Below are 24,269 nucleotides of genomic sequence, written 5' to 3'. Positions count from 1 at the left end.
ATGCTGATTAGACAGCATAATTATTGCACAGGTGTGCCTTAGGCTGGCCACTCTAAAATGTGCATTTTGCATTTTTGTGCATGTGCATAGTAATTTTGTAACTACCTCACAAATGTGTTTTTTTGCACCATTTGTTCTTAGGGCAGATCGCAGCTCACAAGCTCTCTGTAAAGTAAGGCGTAGTCGCATAATATGACGTTTAACCTCAATGATCCAATAGCAGCCTTTAAACATGTGAGCAGAAGTTGTGTTGAAATGCTGTGACTTTCGGTTAGTTAAATTAGACATTTAAGTAGCTTTTATAAATGTGCCATTTAATTTTTTTACTGGTGTGCATCTTGAGGCAAAACAATGGCACTGACATATTTTACAACGAGTCAGTGCAAGTTGCTTTTAGTTAAAACAGCTCAAACATGCATATTAAGGCGGGCATACACTGTGCGATTTTCGTCCGATTTTGAGCCGAATTCTGATCGTGCGAAAATCGCCGATTTTCAGCTTTGTCGTGCGTCGTTTGTCGTGCAGTGTTCGTGCAGTGTACAGGGGGAAACGAGAGGCGATTAACCTCTCACGACCGGCAATCGGATGGTCGGATGAATTTCTGGCATGTTAGAAATTTTGGTCGCTCCTCGTGACTATATCGCGCAGTTGAAGCAGAGCTACGAACCGATTGCCCTAAACGCAGTGTTTTTTCCCTCACTGCGCCTGCGCGAAAACGGTTTCATCTGCAGCAACAACAAAAAAAAAAAAAAAAAGAAAGAAAAGGGAGATAGGCCTATTTAAGTTATGTGGTTCAAAGCTACAAATAACTGTTGCTTACCTCCAGTTCGTGTTGCAAAATGGATTAACCATTACCCACTTCTTCCAAGCCACCTGTGATGTACACTTTGCCTCTTTTATTGTTAAAAAATGTTTTTGAAATAAAGCTGTTTTTAATTTTCATTGATGAATTATTGCAGTGGTCGGACATAGACTGTTAATAATTAATTATATGTATAAAATTCATTGTAATCGACCTAAATGTTTTAGACAATTTTCAATGAGGAGAAGTAAGCTTCTATGTAATATTTTATTATCCTCACAGCACGTTGGTTATGCGGTGATGCGCTATGAAATTGTTGCGTGACAATTTAATTATAATAGCCTATCACTTTAATAATAAAAGTAGCCTATAGGCCTTCCCTAATAATAATAATAATAATAATAATAATACTAGTCTACTAATAATTTAATATATAAATTGGAAATGCTAAATCTTCTTGATATTGATAGCTGATGCTTGTTTTGACAATATCTCTGGATAGGCTGATATCGTCCATAGGCGCAACCCGGCACGAGGATTTATCGCGCTGATTCGCGCATATTTCACACGTATAGTGTGAGCAGTCAAGTCGCAGCTCGACGTTCGGACCGTACAGTGTGAGCACAGAAGTCCTGAGCTTTGGCTTTACATCGCATGCGATATACTCAGTGTGAGTAGGTTCCTTGCTGAAATCGCACAGACATCGCACAGTGTATGCCCGCCTTTAGTCTGGGAATAGCTTAAGACTTTTAGGGTTAGTGTCTAATCTTTTAATTATCCTACAAAAATAAATCTGAATTCAAGCTTTCAGAAAAGCTTTCAGAAAAGAAAATAGAGAAAGCTGCAGGCGCTGACATTCACATTTACGCTGTTTGGTTTACTGTGAAGAATATCCATAGGTGTGATTGGCAAAGGACAAAAAAGCAGGAAAATATACAGCGCACCTACCATGACCCACCCCCACACCACACCACACCACACCACACCACACCACACCACACACACACACACAAACACAGTGACATAATTTATGTACATTTAATGAAATACAGTGCATACGTCCTATATATTATATTATATTATATTTTATAACGTCCTATAATGGTAGCCTAATGCCATGTTGGTAGATTGGCACCTGTATAATTTCCTTTTGTTGAAAGCCCAGATAAAAGTAAAAAGCTATTATTTTGTGTAGATCCATGTCCGAGGCAGTTGGACTTAACAAGCGCATTTCTTTACACGCGCGCTATGAATTGGAAACACTCGATCTGTGCCAGTGGACGTGCATTATGAATGCCTGAGCAGCAATGTGAAACAACGGCAAGCACACACGCAACTTCTACGGAAGACTGTATTCTCGTACTCTTTCGACTTTATTCTCGAAATGTTTCGGCTTTAATCTCGAAATGTTTCGACTTTAATCTCGAAATGCTAGATTTTCTTTATTTTTTCGTTGCGGTTCAGGGCTTCTATAGGCTATATTCCGATCTTGCTATGGAATTTTCTCGATAGTTAGTTTTTGTCAGAGTATCTGAGGCACAAGCTGTAAAGGCACATCCCTCTTCTGGAAAAGTGGGGTAGAGAGCAGCAGCTCATTTGCATTTAAAGATACATGAGTGAAAACAGCATGTTTTTCCTTCCACTTAAAAATAGGCAATTACAGCATGGTATAATAAATGATCTATGGGGTATTTAGAGCTGAAACTTCACAGACACATTCTGGGAACACCTGAGACTTATACTGCATCTTGTAAAAAGGGGCATAACAGGTCCCCTTTAAGATGCTACATTTACAACTGAGCTTAATGGAAGATGTGAAAGTCACAACAGATGTTTATTTAGTGCACAATTTGTGGTTTTGATCGAAACTGTTTGTGTTGCTTTGAAATATTCAAACAGTTTGATTTAAAACATCTATTATGTTGAAGTCTGTTATTATGTTGGTTGTAAAGTTAATGTAACTCTACCAAGCTGTGTCAGCGGGATTTTTTTTTATATTATTTTGTTTATATGCTAATGTTTTTTTGCTAAATTATAGCTTGATTCAATGAATAACAAGTGCTCCAAGACAAAAATCCCTTATAGACAACAACTGAAAAGGTGATTACTAACATTTTACTTTATTCAGAAATGTTCAAAAGAAAACCAACCTGTTTGTTCCTCATTTTCTTCTTGTTTCACACTGAATACTTCTTCAATCCTAATGTCTTCACTCTCCTCTTTAATAAACGCCATCTTTATAATAGTGTCATGTGGATCTCAGTCGCTTCACCAGGAGTTTTTCTGTGTGTTTGTCCTGTTTAAGATGAGAATAAGTAACAGAAAGAAAAATAAATCCACACTAAATCTCTGGGTTTAAATCTCAATCAGCTCTAGTTCAGTAGTTCAGTGCACTGGTCCAGTTAATAGACTTAAACCTGATTAGACTAAAATGTAATAAAATAATACATACTGTATTACACAGGCACTTAATATTTATTATTTGGAATTTTAATAAATACATTTAATATATTACACTACTTTAATAACTACAATTGTCGTTACACGTGCGGTTTTTCGCGTTTTTAAAGGGATTGTGTTACTTTTGTGTCTATTTTCAGAATAAAAGAATAAAAAAAAATGTTTAAATGCAAATAATACTGATATATCAGTGAAAATGGACTGTAAAAATATAAAGGCACATAAATATAATTAGGCTACAGTATTCTTTAATTATTGTACATGTCATCAGCTCAATTTAGGGACCGTGTGGTTTTTCACTTATTCACACTTTTTAGAGACCCTATTTGTATTGTTTATATTTTCAGAAAAGAATAATAAACTATTTGAAAGGTAAATAATAATAACTCATAAAATGACTGTAAAAATATAATTAGACCTACATCATTCATTAATTATTGCAAATAACATCACTTGAATGCATTTATAAATCAATAAAGAATTAAAACAATAATTACAGATTCAATTTCACGATGTAACTAGAGATTTATGTCCAGCTTGGATCCAGCCTCTTATGAAGACTTCAGATGACCCAGCACCTTTGAATAGATGAAACCTACCCTGCAAGGACTCCAGAACATCAAACATGGATGATTATACAAAATTATCATTTTATCATTGCTTTAACATGCACATAAATTTTGCTTAAATGCATGTATGATATTTGCAAATACTATAATTTGTGGTATCTTATAACTGTACTTTCTGATATCATCTCATAAAATGCTATACAAACTCTAAGCACTTTTTACTGTAGAATAATTTTTTTAAGGAAGGTTTGAAAACCTTTCTCGGCCGCCTCAGAGGGTGCGTTGAAGTGGACATGAGCCCCATTATAGTAGAGCTACTACTGTTATGAAATCCAAATTTTGAGCAATTATTACTGTGGAACTATTTTTTAGTTCTTCAAATCCAATTGTTAATAGTTTTATTATAGTATTTTATTATTGTTATAGCGACAGAAAATGTATACTTGAAATTCATGGGTGCAGTCTACAGTCAAGCACACTGGGTATAAGGCCCCAGTGCAACTTTTAACGCAAAGGCAGCTGAGGTATAGAGCCCCCAATTGCGCCAACAATGCAATGGCTCTTCTAACTGTACTATGTTTGTCAAGTTCATGAGTCCATAATTTCAAAATTCTACAGTAAAAATATCTGCAATTGTGCATGATTATATTCAAGCACAGATGAAGGGTATAAAGCATCAGTGAAACGCCCCCAAATGGGCCAACAATGTGATAACTCTTCTGTATTGTCAGATTGGGTCCATAACTTTAAAATGTACAGTAACCATGCAATGGCTCTTTCAAGTCAATTCAATTTAATTCATAATACATTCATTTGTATGCAGCTTTACAGAAAATGCAGGTTTCTATTACAAACCCACAATAGGATTTTATGAGATATCAGAAAGTACAATTATAAGATAGCACAAATTAGTATTTACAAATATCATACATGCATTTAAGCAAAATTAGTGTGCAGTTTAAAGCAATGATAAAATGATCATTTTTAAATAATCATCCATGTTTGATGTTCTGGAGTCCTTGCAGGGGTAGGTTTCATCTTCATAAGAGGCTGGATAGTGGATATATATATATATATATTCACATTCAAAAGATGTTATTTGCAATCATTAGGCAAGAATGATGTAGGCCTAATTATATTTTTACAGTCATTTTATGTTGTTGTTATTATTATTTGTTATTACATAGTCCAGTCATTTTATGAAAAAAGGTTGAACAAATTGCAACAGAAGCAAACTCAACTGATTTTGTATCCTCAATATGAAAAAAAAAAGTCCCGAAGAATAAATTATGTATTACAAGTTTTTTTAAATTGTTTGTTAACATGGACAAACGGTGCATAATCTAATTACGAATGTGCTAATTTGCATAAATACCACAACAGATCTAAACATTTGGTCTAGCCAGGTGAAAATGAATTGTTGAATCTTGTTGACATATAACAGTAAAATCCTTAATGTTAAGGTCTGAATGGAACCCATTTAGGCTACCCATGAGCATTAATACATAGAGGCAGGAAGAAGTACTTTAGAAACCAGCCTTATTAATTATTATTGCAGAGCCCATGGGGTTTGGGGCTGGGTCCGTGGGATGGGAATGTTTCTGGGGATTCACTTTTTATTTTACTTACCTTTTGTCTTCTGCATTCTCCTTACCATTGTCTCCTGTTCATCCCTCAGACTCGTCCCCCAGAAACAGTCCCACGAGCTAAATGAGCTGCACATTTTCTGTTACTCATGTGTAGATTCACTTTACTCATTAAAAATAACGTTCATACACCGTTACATTCACCAACTATTAAGCCATTTTACAAAAAAAAATTAAATCTAAGATTGCCTGACCGGGTTGCATTGATTTAAACACTAAATGTTTCAGAACACAAACCTTTCTTCAGCCAAATCCCAACAGATACAGGAGCGCGGCGCATACTTATGATGTCACATCGCCAAAATAAAAGTCCCGTTCAGACGCTGCTGTCTAAAATCACAAAAGTGGATAGAAATTAACATACAATAAACAAATAATTAAAGAGATGTCAGAATATTTCAGTTTAATTATTTGTGAAATACATAATGTTGTCCAATGATATATTTAGACTAAATATTTAGAACCTCTAATGAAAAAGAAAAAAAAGTGTGAGATGTGTATAAAAAGCAAAATGGCATACTGTATAGGCTTACTGTAGCTAATCAATTTTAGGCTACTTGGGAACATTTAAATCAATACTGAGTAATATGAATATGGACTTAAAGATATATGACTAATTGATTTTGAGTTAGTCTACAGACTTGTAGAGAAATCACCCTAAAATTAAAGCCAACCTTTCTCCATATGACGTTAAACAAATCTATATGCCCAGTATAAGTGAATATCATAAACAATTGTCTTTTGACTGAGACTGTTCCTGACTCTTTTAATTTGACTTCTGTTACATCCGGTGCTAAATTTGTAAATAAATAATTGCCGGATCAAAAACAGAAATTAAAAGGCACTGTGACCGAGACCGACCATACGGAACATACAATGACGTCACTAGTGAGAGAGTTTCCTGCTATCATGATTGTTATTAGCAGTTCCATCTTCGGGATCTCTTTTGATCAGAAACACTACCAGCTTTACTCATGGATATGGTAAATTAAAAACATGCTTGACTGTCTTTTTGACATTTTGACGATATTAACTTATTTATATTAGAATAATTAATCAGGTAAACTCTCTCCAAACTTGATGCTACTCTCCCAATGTTACGCTTTATTGCGTGCAAAACAATAAGCAGTAAGCACTAACCAATGATCGTGATTTTAAACTTAAGAAAGCTGTTCAAAAATATATTTGCTGAGCAATAGCAAAACATAACCTCCAAATACATTTGTGTGAACCCGCGCTTGCTCTCTCTAAATGTCTTAACTGTCATTTTTGATCAATTTAAAGCATCCTTGCTAAAATATAAGTATTAATTTCTTTAAAAAAAAAAAATCTTACTGTCTCCAAACTTTTGAATGGTAGTGTATGATGTTACAAATGGATCATTGAAGACTGGAGTAATGATGCTGATAATTCAGCTTTGTCATCACTGGAATAAACCGAGTCTATTGTTATGCTGTAACAAAGAAAACTTTTGCACGCATCTGATTGACAGAGCGATGCTTATGTTGTTAATGTTGTAGTTATTTCAGCAAATAGTTTGCTTTGTACATTCAGTATAAATTAAAGAGGGTCAGTACCATTCAGCTGAACTGGTCACATTCATGTTAGACACTAACATTATGTTCTTGCTCCGTCCATGTAATAAATCCAAACTTGTAACATTTTTACTGTATGCCTACAAATCTTTTTGGTTCTTTGAACTTGACATAAATCAGAATGAGCTGAAATATTGTCCATAGTTTGCCATTTCGGGTTGGCTTCTAGGCCATATTCAGGGGCCTCATTTATAACCGTTGCGTACGCACAAAACAGGCCCTGAAAGAGGCGTACGCCACAGTTGTGATTTATAAAAACAAACTCGACGGGAAAATTTGCGCACCCGCACGCAAACTCTGACCCATGCGTACGAACGTTTTGGAGATGGAGCAGTTTGGCGACACCGATGGTGAGCTGGAGTTAAATGTCTTTTTGGTCACTTTTAGACAGAAAATCTAAAGACAGAAAGATAATGCAAAATATAATTTCACTCACCAAGCCTATCACTTGAAGCAAATATCCATCCCTTCTTAAATGTCCGTGCCAGTGAGCGCGTTGGGCCGTTTAAGTGAAACTGACGCAAATAACAGTTTAAATAAATAAAATAATGATTTAAACTATGTTTTACTTCTGATATAAACATTTAGATTAAATATGCCATTCAAATTAATGGAGTTTAATACTTAAACATGAAATCATTACTGAGAAGTTACAACATTTTTTTTATATTCAATCAATAGAAATATTTGTTGTGGATGCGATGTTTTTGAACACTTTTCCAGTGGCGTGCTGTGTTTTAATGTTATAACCACAGAGATAATTGCTTATCATGATAATACCAGATTGTCTGAGGAAATAGTTTGGTGCAAATAATGCCCAAGGCCTATCTGTTTCCATTAAAAATATAAATCAATTAAAAATACAATTCGGCAAGTGGAAAAGATTGAGAAAAACTTTCTCTGAAATGTTTTTTACACTATTTGATTTATGTATTCAAACACAAGGCAAGGATAGGCAACTACTTGATTTTTTATTAATGTATGTGTCTTGTACCGTTAAACGTTATCACGTGGATGAATAATCATATGCAAATGATATGCAGATGAGGATCTGCATAGTAAAACTAGGCGTTGTAAACTCCATATATGGTTATTTCGGGTGGAGACGCATGTGCGCACAATCTTCCGCTGACTGGGATTTATAAAGTGAATTCTGCGCAGGTACTGGCGTACGAACGGTTTTATAAGTCTGAATATTTTTTGCGTACGCCATTTTTGGCTTTCGGGCGCACGTACACTTTTAGTAAGGATCCTACGCACAGTTTTATAAATGAGACCCCTAGTGTTTGTTCAATACTGAAGATTTATAAACAGTCTAATTGTATAACAAAATCCATTTTTTGGCAACTTTATTTTGCCAATATTTTTATATGGACCTTTGAACTCAACAATAAATATGAATAACAACAAAAAATATGAGTAATCATAAGTTCTAGACCAGGTAAATGAAAGAGATTATGTGTAATACACCGTACAAAGGATGACTTTTTTTATTACTGCATTAATTTTTAAATCTATATTTTCTGACATTTATAGGTTATAATAAAGAATTAGCCGTCATACTGCATGGCCAATTTTTGTCAGCGTTTCTCTGTGATTTTCAAGGGTGCGTTAAATATAACACTGGAGCTTGATGCACAGTGTAATGCAATGTGAATACACATTTGATACTTAACATTTTGTACTGTAATGTCTCTGCTCAATTCACATGGTCTTTTCTTGACAATTTGGGTATGACAGTAATACAATGACATAGTGACACAGTGTAATGTGTAACCTGTTAAAAAATACTTTTTGTACAAAAGTGTCACGGGAAAGAGAACAGAAGAGGCAATAGCAAGTAAAACTGGTTTATTGGAGCGATAAACAGTAACCAGACTCAATGGGAGAAACACTGGAACAGTCAGATAGGTAGCGCAGGTTTGCAAATGAGCAACTCGGTCGTCCGAAGAGTCAGAAGAGTGAAGTAATAATCCCGGAGTGATGAAGCTGACGTAAGGCAGAGTATGTGAGCGGAGCGGAGCTCAAAGCATTAATTACTCCGCTCAAGCTCCGCTCTGGGTGTACAATTTTCCGCTCCTCGCTCCCTCCCCACGCCGTCCTTAATACGTCTCGCTCCACGGTAAATTTTTATTCTTTTTTTTTTTTTAAATAACACCAACCTCTGATCAGAAGATGCATGTACTGTAAAACAAATACGCAGTACTAAGAGAAGAACATCCACATACTTTATTGGAATTTTGAACAGCCCCAAAACAATAAATTAGGCTATCCTTTAGCTCACTTTTAAACAAAGCAAAATAAAAAAATAAGTGTTGAATGAGGCTAAATTAAATAAATCATCAAATGAAAAACATTATATTAAATAAATTATCAAACGAAAACCATTACATTAAATAAAATAAATCAATCACAAACTAAAACATGAAGTTAAACAAATTGCCAAACGAAAAAATATAGATCTCTTTAAGCCAACTTTTATATTACTATTGAGAAATACTATGAACAGAAAAAATGCTGGCTGGTTGAACATATTTTTTTATTAGCAAAGCTATATCTCCAGAGCTGCGTTAACTTTCAGAAAAACGAGCTTTTGCAGAGTGGCAGGTGCCAAGCACATGCGATTATTGCTGGACATCAGACCAGCAATAGAAAACACCCTTTCCACGCTGGCCGAGCCCCTGGGAATGCTAAATATGCGTCTTGCATATTTGTGAAAGTTGTGGCAGTATGTTAGAGTTTTCTTTCCAGAAGTGAAGGACGTCAACTTCGGTGTTCAATCTTGGCATTCCCAGGGGGGTAACTGAGCGCTCGATTTCCGTACCACCCCCGGGAGCCGCCATTGGCTAACAAGCCTTCACCTGCTGTTAGCATCCCATTGACTCCCATTCATTTTGGTGTCACTTTGACAGCGAATAACTTTACATCTGAGGCGTTTGAAGACTCCATTTGTCCATGGTTTATTTCTAAAGAAACACGACAATGTATAAAAGGCTCCATTACCTTGTATCTTACGTTATGGCCCCGTAGAAGCAGTTTTTGTAAAAGTAGGCTAACGATTGCGTCATAACCACGCGACTCTCTGGAAATTACCGTAGAGACAGGAAGAGAAGCTCGCAGTCAATCGGGGGGACGTGGAGGCATAAAGTCCGATAAAGTCAAGGGAGAAGCCCATAGAGAGTCATGACGTTGCTCCTGCTTCTAGCTCATGGACAGCTCCTACTCACACTCTCCATCTCTGCGAGATTCGGAAGGGAATGGTTCAGATTTCGCTTGGCACAGCTACTAGAAGACTTACAACTGTTAGACAGGCTGCTCACGTCACATCCACGTGGTCAAGCTCAGTTTGAGTCTGCGCAGTCCGCTCAGCCATCAGGAAGTGAGGGCTTCTAATTTGCTTCACTTCTCTCCGTTGAAACCTATGGGGTCGCTGTGTCCAGTTTATATACTGTCTATGGGCATTCCAAGGTATTGCTCGACTTCTCCTTTTACGTCTAGTGTTGTAGAAGACGAACGGGTCACAGTTGCATATGACTGGAACATTGACTTGAATTTTTTGCGCTCGATCGCGAGGGGGTCGGTAAAAATATGATTAAAAGCATGTGTAAAATTAATTACATGATATACTTTATATAAATGTTTGTGAAAGTACTAGTAAAACAATACAAATGCAAACAAATGCAAAATATGATTAGAAACATTTTGAGTCCCCCTCCGATGCCTCACAGTGGTTTGGTCCTGGCTCCTGATTCGTAATTCGCTCCGTGCACAAAATGGCGACCGTTGACGTTTCGAACTTGAGTGTGTGGGCCAGTACTTCCGGTGAAAACTTCCGGTGATCTGACAGCGAGAGCGGGAGACAACAGCGACCGAGTTCCATTACCACAGCGATATTTTTCACATTGAGTGTTTTTAGGATTCAAGAGAGGTGACTTGCCTTTCAGAGGGTGACAGCCTCAGCACTTCATTGTTGTGTGCCGTTATGTACAGTTTCGTCAAGTTATAACAGAGAAGTCAGTTTTCATGCATTCCCCGTTGACGCTGCGGTACGGGCTGAGTGGATACAGAAGATCCGGAGGGAGGACTTCAACCCGACCAAATTTTTAAATGCATATCATTTTCAGTGTATTTCACCTGTGCGTTTCTATGCTTTTTATTACTGCATTTATTTTGTGCAAGTGAGATGAGTTAAGACCATCTGTTTAATAAATAATTATCTGTCTGGTGTTTATATGCAGCACATACAGTACTACGTGTAAAATATACACAAACTTACCCATATTAAATTGTTTGTGGTACCTACAGTTAAAAATGTAAAATATGTGATAATAATATTGATCGAGCAATTGATGTAAGTAAAAACAGTAGTCAGATTAATGAATGAAATACAACTGTTCACGAACAGAAGATTGTATTTGACTCATGCTGCATACGCAATAACAATTATGCCTACTGTAAATGGGTCAATGACGTGACGGGTCTTTTTTTTTTGTCCAAAAGCCTTAATAATAATAAAAAAAACAAATATATAACATCCAAAGTATGTAAGGTAGTACAACTTGATCTCTTTTACTGAATCCAAAAGGTTTTAATTATATTAAACTACATATAAAGGTATTTTAAAGATTTTGAAGTGTCAAAAAGTCATTCGGTAAAACCGATATAGTAAATATTTAAATGGAATAATATTGCTTTTAATAACTAAAGGAACTACAATAATACAAATATAAAGCAGATAAGGCTCCTTCCCCTTTCTCCTTCCCCTCTCCTATATGTTGGAGTGTTTAGAGTAGTCCAATAAATGATTACATTTATGAGATCAGTGATATTTTGTTTTAATATTTATTCTGTGGTACACACTATATACCATCTCAACATCAATGTCAAATCAGTTTTTAACTTTCAAATCAGTGGTTAAACCGAACGACTTTTTTGGTGACATTTTTTCCATCTTGTAAAAAATGACAAAAAACTTAATTGATTGTACAAACCACAAAATCTTAAACTAAAAAAAACTAAGTAAACTAAAAAATGGTTTCAAATATAGTTATATCTCCATTCTATTTTTTTACTTTTAAAAACCTTATTCGTCAATGACCCAAATATAGAGTTATAACTACGATTAGAGTTGTTTGCATAAAATGCACCGTGAACATTCACATCCCAGATAGCACACGTACATCGCGGAGACGTCTTTGAAAGATCGTAGCGTCTGGTAAACATCGCATTCGAACGACCGTTTTTTAATATTAATGTCTAGACGATGAATCTTAAATATTTTAAATTGCATACTGCCACGCGAATCGAGCAGGGGTGCGTTTCCCGAAAGCATCGTTGGCCAACTATGGTCGCAAGTTCCGTCGTTACCAATAGAGTTCAATGGACATTGCGATGAACTTGCGACCATAGTTGGCCAACGATGCTTTCGGGAAACGCACCCCTGATCCGCAGACGCAGCGGGTGGGGCTTCGTATTGTGCCACTCGCATCCACAACACAGAATATATATATTTTTAAATAATTATATAAAATACATACATTGATGGCTCATTGTTCATCGTTGAACAGCATAAAATTTGACAAGCATTAAAAACATTGTTGCATTTTTCCCTTACCAGTACATGTGAAAACAAAACTGACAGTTTTAGGCTACCTAAGAGATTTTGTGTTGGCTTATGCAGTTTCACCGATCCATTTTGTCTTACTACATATATTTACGAGGTACACGTAGCTTTTTTTTTTCAGTACAGAATAAAATATAAGCATTACACACAGGGATTTATTTAAATAATGCTTTCAATGATTTAAGGGCAACTTTATCGTCTTACTGGATAAAAAAAGCCATGCAAAAAAAGCCAGCCAAGTTGTACATTTGAGGTTAACCTCCTTGCAAGTCAAATGAAAAGTCTAGATGCTGATTATAGGTGTGGTTCACGTCATTTCTTGTATTTTGCAGAAAGCATAAATTAGACCCTTAGACTACCATACCTGGCTGCTGCTTAGCATGTAAAGTGTAGCATAAGCTTGATAATTTCATTAACAATTTAATTTATTCCATGATCCATGGCTTTGTGTCAGGTGGTTCTTTGACTATGCCATGCACGGAAATAGTTAAACACACACCAAGCCATTTTCATATTTTGTTCAAAATAATGATGCTTACAAACTCCCAATGAGCAAGGCAAAGCTGGCAATGGTAAAGAAAACCCTTGTAGATGTATGAGGAAGAAGCCTTAGGAGGAAACAATATACAAATGTTAATTTGATTCATATTACCTCACATATTTAATGCCATTTACTTTCCAAATGATTCAACTTTAAATATATTTAAAAAATTAAGTACACAATGTAATGTAGTAACTGCTGAGAGCATAAAGGTGAATATAGTCACAAATAAGGTCCAGTAGCGACTCTGGCTTCTGCTGATGACCTGGTGCTGATTGGAGGATCTTGGAGCAATATGACCCACTAAGTTCTTACTCCTGCTGGACGAGTTCTGTCAGAACACCTACACGAAAGATCCCTTCCCTAGGAAGTGTTGCAGCTACCATAATACCGGTCTCAAAGATTATAATGAGCTTTAATAGAACAATCTAAAACATTTGCAATGAACAGATCGTGCATGGCAGACACTGGTTATGGACTGCATATTTATTATTTTATTGCATATTTATTATTTAATGAAACATTGATGGCCATGTGGGTGTGGGAATGAAGGTGGACTAGAGGTAGATCTGCATCTGAGGATGAACTCTCTCCTAAGCTGTTTGGTAGAGAAAAGAAAATGAAAAAGATGTTAGAGCATTCTATAAGGAAAGTTACAGTGGGTTAAAATACTTATTTCTCACAAACAACAATGGGCAGTGAACACCATGTGAAATGAAGAAACATGAACACAATACTGTCAACAACCTCCTTAATAGATAATAGCTGTGGAATTGAAATCAGATTGAATCAGTTTGAACATGATTCTCACAGTATTTAATTTAAAAATTAAAGGTGCTCTAAGCAATGCCACGTTTTTTAGGCCAAAACATTTGTCACATACAGCAAACATCTCCTCACTATCCGCTAGCTGCCTGTCCCCTGAACACTGTAAAGAAACGCAGTCTCTGTAGACAGCCCAGGCTCCACAAACGGCAAGAAAAACAGACTGGGCTCACCCGCACCACGAAACCCAACAAACTGTTCCAGCCAATAACTGACAAGAAGGATTTGGGGGTGTGGTTTGGGGGGTTAGTGTGCGGAGGAGGAGGGAGGGTCTAGCTAGCCTCCGTTTTGTTTGACAAAACTTTCAACGTCAACAAGAAGTGAAGTCATCCAAAATCACTTTGAGCACCTTAAAAAAAAACAAAAAAAAACTTTGTTTTGCTCATTTACCAGTATTGCTGAGATCAAATGTTAACTGGTAGGAGTAACATCGTGTCCTAACCAGACACGATAAGATTCTAGCGACAAAAATTTGTCACAGTGGTAAAAATCACAGCTAATCAGAAGAGCGCACGCTCGGCAAGCTCCAAGCACTCTCAACGAAATGGATAATTACACAAATTCATGAATATTACACAATTTTTTTTTAACATTATTAAACATACATAGTTACTGAAACAATTGTCTGTTAACAAACAGTTTGAACATTCTTGTTCACTTTTAAGATCTGAGGTGAGTTGCTTTCAGTACGGCTATAAAAGACAAACAAAATGATTTTCAAACTTGCACACTCTTTTAACATTAAATAAAGCACATATACTAGGGTTGTGCCGATAGACGATAGTATCGTGTATCGACCAAAGTCAGAGATATCGCTGCTGGCAGCCTTTGACGATATCAATACGATAATTGGCTCGTTTTCCCATTAATGTATTAAATCATTATTATTATTATTATTATGAAGCTAGTATTGTTTAATTAATTAATTAGGAACTACAATTAATTTGCCTTGCCTAAATTCATAACGACATCACCACATAACCACACTTGCGACATTACTGACACGCGCGTATGAGGACTCCTCGAAGAAAATGTTTTTAAAACCGACTAAAAACTACATCCCACAACAAAATTTAATTGCAAGGTGATCCATTCAAAAACTGTCAAGAGTGCTTAATTTAACAGATGAAGACGGCATCGTTGTTCGTCAGTATTTTTTCCATAGCACATTAACAAAACATTTAATGACACTAATAACACTAAAAACAATACAATTACAAAATATGAATGATAATAATAATAATAATATCAATAAAATTATATAGGCCTAGGCTAGGCCTAATAAAAGTCTTTAGTTCACGAACGCAGCACAACTCTGCCATCTGTGAAAATCAAAAGCAACTTCAAACACTTGTTTAACAAGAAATATTCTTCTAATTTTTTCACTGTCAATAATGTAAGTCCACCAGAGAAATATTAAGCCAGTAAATTAAGATAGTTGCTATACCGTTATATCCACCGTCGTCTCTGAAGCCCCTTTCACACAGAGATTCCGGAAAATACACGGATAAAGTGACCCGCGATTTTTCATTTGATTTTGGTTCATTCACACTGCCAGTGATTTTCCGGAATCAGAGAGTGCGTTCACACACAACTCGTAAAAATCCCGTAAGGACACGTGACATCGATGTGACTTGTAATGTCTCAGCAGCGTCTTAAAGGGATACTCCACTTTAAAATGAAAATTCTGTCATCATATACTCACCCTCATGTTGTTTCAAACCTGTATGAATTTCTTTCTTCTGCTGAACTCAAAGGAAGATATTTAGAAGAATGTCAGTAACCAGACAGTTTCTGGGTCCCATTGACTTCCACAGTATTTTTTTTTCCTATTATGGAAGTCAATGGGACCCAGAAAATGTCTGGTTACTGACATTCTTCTAAATATCTTCCTTTGAGTTCAGCAGAAGAAAGAAATTCATACAGGTTTGAAACAACATGAGGATGAGTAGTATATAATGACAGAATTTTAAGTGAACTATCCCTTTAAGTTTGCTTATGAGCTGCGATTTCTCTCTTCTGCACTTAACACTTCTGCATTTTTTTTCTCTGATTCGAATCATTCGATCATAAACTTGCGCATTACGTACCGTTTCACAGCTGGCGAACGATCCCGCCCTTCAGCGTCATCACTACGACACGGCATTATTACGGCTTTTGTTCACACAGCGCGCGTTCCGGGACTGAACACGGTAATGTTACTAGGTCTCCACCCCGGCATCGAAGCCGGCATCAATCCCGGGTCGTGTTTGCGTTCACACAGAAGGCGTTCTGGCAATTTCCCGGCAATTTGCCGGGATCATCGCGCTGTGTGAAAGGGGCTTGAGAGAACGCGCCGGTAATGCAGTGAAAGCTCAGTCCGTTTCTGCTTTCACTTTCAGGGAATGAGCACGTTTACATGCATGTTATTAACTCGATTATGCTGAATAAACTGACAATGCATGTGGTCATGTAAACGCATTAACCCCTTTTCCTTTATCAGAGTTTATCTTAAGTTTAAGTATAACCGATCGACTTTTAGATTTTTGCCTTTGATTTCTCCCGGCATTTAAAACACAACCTGCGTTATTTGGCTTATTGAAGTGCGGTGCGCATATGTGAAGGTCATACAGACAGAGAGAGCACTGGTAGGAGGACATATATCGCAGAGTCCGACTCTTTCTTGACCCAAGAAATTATTAAAACGTGTTCTCATCTCGTGCAGAAGTACAGTCAAAATGATGCATCTGTAACGGCATGAGAGGATAAGGATGTCCCACTGACATGTCGAAATACTCTGAGTCAGATACAAGAATGATTAGGATCTTTTTTTTTACCTCACTATACCAGGAAATAATCAAATAAGTAAGCCAGATGGCAAGATGGCGGCATAGGCGGCGCACACGTCGCAACTTGCTCTGCTCCATTGAAAATATAAATCCCTCTAAATTCAGTATATAGCTTATTGTTGGAGTCTTGAAACGAGTTAAGTTATAAGCCGTCTTATATTGGGTCTGGACTGGTTATTATTGATTTTTCTCCTACTATTACTACTACTTCGGAATGAGTTCCAGGAAGGGCCTGAGGCGAGGAGACGATGGCACGCCGGCAGATGCACCTGTGGATAATACCACGCAATCACAGTCCTGTGAGGACACGCCACCTGCTTGGTTTCTCTCGAGATGGAAAAGGGTTTCTCAAGAATACACGACATGGTCGAGGACCGTTTGAGTAAAATAAACAAGGTAGTAGAGAAAATTCACAACGAACACTCTGCTATTAATAAAAAGTTGGCGGATCTTTCGGCCAAACAGTCAGAATATGAAGCAACCGCTGTGGATTTGCGTGCAGATATTGCCGACTCTAAGAAAGAGACTAATGCTGCAATTGAAGAGCTCCGAGGAAAACTTGATGATATGGAAAATAGAGCCCGGCGGAATAACCTCCGCTTGGTGGGTTTCCCTGAAGGAGTTGAAGGCAGTGATGGCGTAGGTTTCATACAGGAATGGCTACCAAAGATCTTGAAAGTAAGCATTTCTTTTGAAATTGAGACCTGCCACCGCACTCTGCACCGTCGTCCAGCTGAACATGATAGACCACGGGCGCTGGTTATTCGTCTGCTGCGCAGTAGCGACACGGAGAAAATTCTTGCAGCCGCCCGACAACTAAAGAAGCTGGAATACGGCAATTCTACTATTATGGTCTTTAGAGATGTTTCTACGGCACTGTACAAAAGACGCAAAGCGTTCACTGATCTGAAGAAACTGCTACAGAGATGTGACATAAAATACAGCCTGCTTTACCCGGCAACGCTACGGATCGACTTGTCAGGAGGACGTCGATCCTTTACCTCTCCAAAATCAGCTGAGACATATCTGCGACAACATCATCCTGAATATTTTTGAGGCCGGGTCAACTTAATAACTATCCCCAGGCTCGCTTCACCGCAACAGCGGGACAAGGACAAGGGCCATCTGACTTACAGGTGCCATATACAGACTTACATTTATTTATTTATTTATCGTTTTGTTTCTGTTTGTGTGGGCACAGATTATTGTTACTCTACAGTGGAATACTTTTGATCACGCTAACCCTCAAGGTACGCATTTTTTTTCTCCTCCTTTTTTTTTCTCTTCTCCTTTCTTCTTTTTTTTTAGTTTCTTTTTTTCTGCTGGACAACTATAAGTGATATATTTTTGTATAGGCTATTATATGTTTGGATTTAGCCTACTGGGCAGTTTAGATTAAATTGAAAATGAGGGATTCTAAGAAATAAAATGAAATATTATGCATATAATGACTAACCTTTTTCTTTATTTATATTAATTTTTATTTCATTCTTATTATAATTATTCATATGAATTAAGTCCCTGCAATGGAGCAGTTGCTGGGTTGGGAAGGTGACGATATCACCAGTACGTGAAGTGTTTGATCGATCTGCATTTCTTTAGGAAGGCAGACACATAGATCAGGATAGGGTTGCTGTTAATGAAATATCAGGGTAACTTTTTTGGTTTTGATAAGGGTTTTTTTTTTTTTTTTTTTTTGTTTCTCTGTGTTTACTGTTGTTGAATGGTGATATTTTATTTTACTTGAGTTTGGCTATAGGACCACAATTAAGCTATGAATAGCTCTATACAGTATAAATATATGACATGGAATGTTAATTGGTTAAATCAAGCTTTGAAAAGGAAAAAAATTCTTAATTTTCTGTATAAGCAGAGTGTTGATTTCATTTTCCTACAAGAGACTCACTTAACAGTAGCAGACCATGTTAAATTAGGGTGCCAATGGAAAGGGCAGATTTTCTTTTCTTCATTTTCTTCTCAAGCAAGAGGGGTTGCTACACTGATTAGTAATAAAGTACAATTTCAACAGGACAGAGTAATTAAAGATAAAGCGGGCCGCTTTGTTATAGTAAGGGGGTTATGTAGCCTCAGAACCAATAGTTTTGGTAAATGTTTATGGACCAAATTTTGATGAACCACAATTTTTCTACAATTTGTTCTTGAATTTAAATTACCCCTCCTCCGAACTTATAATTGGTGGTGATCTGAATTTGACCCTGGGTATATTAGATAGATCGCCTACTAATAGGTTTTCACATACAGCTGCAGCTAAGGTATTAATACAAGAAATGGCCTACCATAATCTTATTGATATTTGGAGGGCTCGTAATGAAAATGAAAGGAAATACTCTTTTTACTCTCACAAGTATAATAGCTACTCTAGAATAGACCTATTCTATATATACTCTGGGAAGCAACATCTTGTATCATTTTGTGATTACTTACCAAGAGTAATCACTGACCACTCTCCGCTAGTGATGCTTGTTAAGTATGGACAAACTGCTGGGAAGAAGCGGTGGAGATTCAGTAACTACCTTCTCAATGATTTAGAATATATTGACATTATTAATACCAACATTGAGATCTTTTTAGAACTGAATAAAAACACTGCCTCCATATTAGTTATCTGGGACTGTTTGAAAGCATTTTTAAGAGGCTTAACTATTTCATATACATCGAGGAAACGTAAACAGAATGATTGGAAATTAAGTTCCTTAGAGTTGGCTATTTCTACCCTGGAAAAAAAACACATAGAAACTCAGGATGATAAATATTTACTACAGTTAAAAACTAAAAGACTTGAATATGATATCATTATTAGCCACAAAGCAGAGAATGCTCTTTTAAGAACTAAAGCGCAATATTATGAACATGGAGAAAAGTCTGGTTCTTTACTTGCCTGGCAGATTAGAAGGGATGATGCTAGTAAATTAATCCCCTCAATTAAACAAAAAGATGGTTCGATAACTAGGGACCCACAGCTAATTAATATTGCCTTTGCAGAGTTCTATAGGTCCCTATACTCCTCTCAGGGGAGTAATTTAGCTTCAATAAAAATGTTCTTAAACTCCTTATCCGTACCTGTTATATCGGAGGAGGATAAGGTAAGCTTAGAAGTTGATATTACTGAGGAGGAGGTTCAAAGGGCACTTTGTAGTCTGTCAGGTGGTAAAGCCCCTGGGCAGGATGGATTCCCTATTGATTTTTATAGAAAGTTTCTACCAAAGCTTCTATGTCCCTTGGTAGAAATGTATAAGGAGACTTTATATAATGGGAAATTACCTGACACATTAGAACAAGCACTGATTATCATGTTACCCAAACCAGGGAAGGAAGTTAATCTATGTGGCTCCTATAGACCAATTTCTTTATTAAATACGGACTATAAAATTTTAGCTAAAGTTATTGCAAATAGATTGGCTTCCCTTATACCTGAACTGGTGGCTATGGATCAAACTGGGTTTGTCGTTAACCGTTCTCCTTATGATAATATCCGAAGGTTCTACAATATTATTCATTTTTCAAAAAAAATTAATGTACCCGTCTTAGCTGTCTCTTTGGACGCGGAAAAAGCTTTTGACCATGTCGAATGGAGTTTTTTATTCTGTGTTCTAGAGAAAATGAATTTTGGTCCCAGATTTATGGCGTTGATTAAAACTCTGTATCAATATCCAAAGGCATCAATTCTTACAAATTTCGATACCTCTTCTCAATTCCCACTTACAAGAGGAACCCGACAAGGGTGTCCCCTCTCGCCTCTTCTTTTTACTTTGGTAATTGAACTGTTAGCTATTGCAATACGATCAAACCCACAGATCCATGGAGTTGTAGTCGGAAATGATGAACATACCATTTCATTATATGCTGATGACATAATGCTTTTTCTAACCAGGCCTGAGTCATCTCTCCCTGCATTGGCCGATATACTAGAGGCATATGGTTCTATCTCGGGGTATAAGGTAAACAGTACAAAGAGTATTATTATGCCTCTTAATTCCTTTGCAGACGTTATGCCTCAATTAAATGTACCATTTTCATGGAATGATACTAGCTTAACATATCTTGGCCTACAAATTTCAAATAAGTTAGACCAGATATTTGTGCTAAACTATGTCCCTTTGATGAAGGTGATGGGGCAAGAGTTAGATAGATGGAAAACACTGCCCATTTCACTAATAGGTAGAGTAAACTGTATTAAAATGAGTGTACTCCCCAGGTTTCTTTATTTAATTAGGACTCTCCCTTGTCATGTCCCTCAATCTTTTTTTAAGCACTTAAATAGCTTAATAACAAAATTTCTATGGCAGGGTAAGCCAGCAAGAATAAAATTGAAAGTCCTCTGTTTGAACCCATGTGAGGGAGGACTCGGTCTCCCTGACTTCTATTTATATTATTTAGCAGCACAATCAATGGTCATATGGGCTTGGCAAATTAATAGACACAACCCCCCTTCTTGGAGACAAATAGAGCAACATCAATTAGCAGATATTACTCTTTCTAGCTTACCTTATATCCCTTATGTGCATACCTTTAAAAGAACTCTTAATAATCCCTTTGTTCTACAGGGGTGTAAAGTTTGGTCTGATATTAGGAAAAGGACTAAAAACCTTCAAAAAATATACACAGATACCCCTTTTTACGCTAATCCGGCATTACCCAAGATATTAAAAGATGAATTGTGTTTGTTATGGTATAGAAAAGGGATTTGTGTATTTGGTGACCTATTTGACAAAGGGTCATTATTACCCTTTGAACAGTTAAAGTTAAAATTTTCTCTGGAACCCAAGCACTTTTTTAAGTATCTACAGGTTAGAGATTATATTAGAGTTCAGCAAGGAGGTAAATTGTTATCTTTTTATCCTTTGGAACTAGACACCTTTATTGTGGGTAAAGATATAAAGAAATTTGTTTCAACTATGTATAAAATGTTGCTGAAGCTTTCGGTTTGTGGCCCAGTGGGGGCCAAGCTGAAATGGGAGCAAGACCTGGGGGTTGATTTTAAAGAGGAACAATGGGAAGCAATCTGTCAAAAGAGTCAGACATTCTCATTTAACAGTCGTCATAGACTGCAGCAATTCAATTTGATTCATCGAGTGTATTATACACCGCAGCGTCTAAATAAAATGAACCCTGACCTTTCAGCATTATGTCCCCGATGTAAAACACAGACTGGGTCTCTTATTCATATGTTTTGGTCATGCTCCCATTTGGATGACCTTTGGAAAGCTGTTAAAGATACTATTGAAAAAGTTATTGGTTCTGACTTGGCTTTAAATCCAAGACTGGTTCTACTTGGAGATGAATCTATGTTACCTCTATATTCTTTCTACAATATTAGATTTGTTAAAATGGCTTTGATGGCTGTTAACAAGTGTATCGCACTGAAATGGAAAAGTGTTACACCCCCTTGCTTCAATATGTGGTTGAATGAAATCTTGTCCTATATTCCACCGGAAAGAATCATGTATAATTTGAAAAAGAACTCGATGGCTTTTGACGAGGTATGGGGAAAATTTATTCTTCTAATGAGAAACTCTGACGGTTAAATTGATTTATTATTATTTTTTTTTTTATTTTTTTTTTTATGTGTATATGTATATTTTGATGTGTACAAATGGATGTGTGTGTACACATATGTGTGCGTGTGCATATGTATGTGCGGTATGTGAGAGTATGTATGTATATGCATGCAGCGGTTGTGTAGATGCATATCTATTCAGATGCTTATGTTAAGTATACCCTTCCTGTTGATATGTGGGGGTGGGGGTGGGGGGGAATTCTCTGTAATTCTTAAATTTCTTTGTTCTGTAATTTACTTCTGTGAAAACCCTCTGTTAAAAGAATTGTCTGCTGAAATACTTGAGAATTAAAAAAAAAAGATTTGAAAAAAAAAATAAAAATAAGTAAGCCCCGCCCCCTCACGATAATATCATGTATCGCCGATCTCACAGGCTGACGATATGACAAAATGAAAATGGAGCATATCGCCCAACACTAACATATAGCGGTGACATCGCAGAAATAGTCTGGTTACACATTCACTCATCTGAAATAAGTAAATGAACATTGTATTACATGTAACAATTGTGGTAATTACACGTATACCCCGTTTACAGTTACGGCTCATAAATACATGTAGAATATTAAACCTACATTTCATATAAATATTTTAGCAAAACTTATGTTTTAGTCAGAATTACTGCACTTCCATCAACACACAACCATCAAATAGAAGTTATACACTGGAGAAACGCGCCTCAAGTCCACACGCATCTGTCAAATTATCTGACAGGGCAAACCACGATAAACTACATGCTTGGGTATTTGAAGCACTTTCTCTGCTACTGTCAGTTTTGTGGTCTATGCCTGACTCAAATAATCCTCTCTTCTCCACTCATAAAATATGCTGCTAGTTCAGATGTGACAGATGAAGTCACGCTTTGATTGGACTCTTGTCACGTCAATTATGATACAACATTTCTTTTGTTGTATGGATGTCGTCATCTTTGATACCTTACTCACCGTCGCTATAATTATAGGTGATGGTCACAAATAGAATACATGCTTGACTTTGCTTACTTGTTCATCCAGACAGCATTCAAAACACTATTGTAAAACAGAGCCTACATATGAGTCATAAGTTTTTTCTTACTTTTTTTTTAACATAATTATTGGGTTAAACTGGCTTCTGCTTTACAACTTGTTTATAAATGATGTTGAAAATGTAGGAAGGTCCACACCCAAGGTTTGACCTACAATTTATAAAACAGTTAGTTCCAATCCTTGATTCTGATTGGTCAATAGCTGTGTTTTATTCACGATGTGACCGCTTCACCCAACGGTTCTATGTATCACTAAACAACACCCCTAGCAACCACTCATTGCAACTTAAACATGTTTTGATCTCATTGATATTGTTCATTGAAGCTAGAGTCAAGTATTGTGAGAGGTCGAGAAAGCGAGTGTACCTGCATTTACAGTAGATATAGCATTTTTCTTCAGGTCAGTCCTATATTCATAATAAAGAGTCCATTTGAATGTCCGCTGCGATATCTTGTAATTTTAACAGTAAAGGGGTTTTGGAGGAACAAATATTGTATTGCAGTCTTTTCGAGACCTTTTTTGTAAGCTACGTCACGTCTGCCAGATAGTTACAGACAACAACAAAAAATGAAACTCCCCAGCCTGCTTCTCCAATCCACTCGTACTTTTGGGGAAGACATAATCGGCTACCAAAGTAATTGAGCATAGAACATTTTCAATTAACAACAACAACAAAAAAAAATACTACTACAAAGCGTTAGCCTGGCTAACGTCAGACCTCTTTCTCTTTGAGACGTGGTCTGGGAACCACATGTTCATTTTCTCGTATTTGAGGCG

At 36.7% G+C, this 24,269-nt stretch overlaps 1 protein-coding gene across 3 annotated transcripts in view; it reads right to left on the bottom strand.

Annotated features, from left to right (window-relative positions):
- The window catches only part of LOC311289728 (uncharacterized protein), a 118,958-nt gene that overhangs the window by 5,487 nt on the left and 89,202 nt on the right, over positions 1-24,269 (bottom strand). The window contains exons 1-2 of one of the 3 annotated variants that reach the window (XM_084407964.1): positions 5,715-5,782; positions 2,953-3,098 (exon numbers count right to left, since the gene is read on the bottom strand). In XM_084407964.1, coding sequence (XP_084264090.1) covers positions 2,953-3,037 — 85 coding nt within the window. In that variant the 5' untranslated portion in view covers positions 3,038-3,098; positions 5,715-5,782. Of the gene's footprint in view, positions 1-2,952; positions 3,099-5,460; positions 5,783-24,269 lie in introns of those variants that run through there. The other 2 variants (XM_084407963.1, XM_084407965.1) reach the window with 2 other exon arrangements.

Source organism: Rutilus rutilus (genome assembly GCF_951802725.1).
Source record: "Rutilus rutilus genome assembly, chromosome: 4".
Classification (NCBI taxonomy): Eukaryota; Metazoa; Chordata; class Actinopteri; order Cypriniformes; family Leuciscidae; genus Rutilus; species Rutilus rutilus.
The sequence above is the reverse complement of the archived record's forward strand: the minus strand, read 5'-3'. Positions and strand labels throughout refer to the sequence as shown.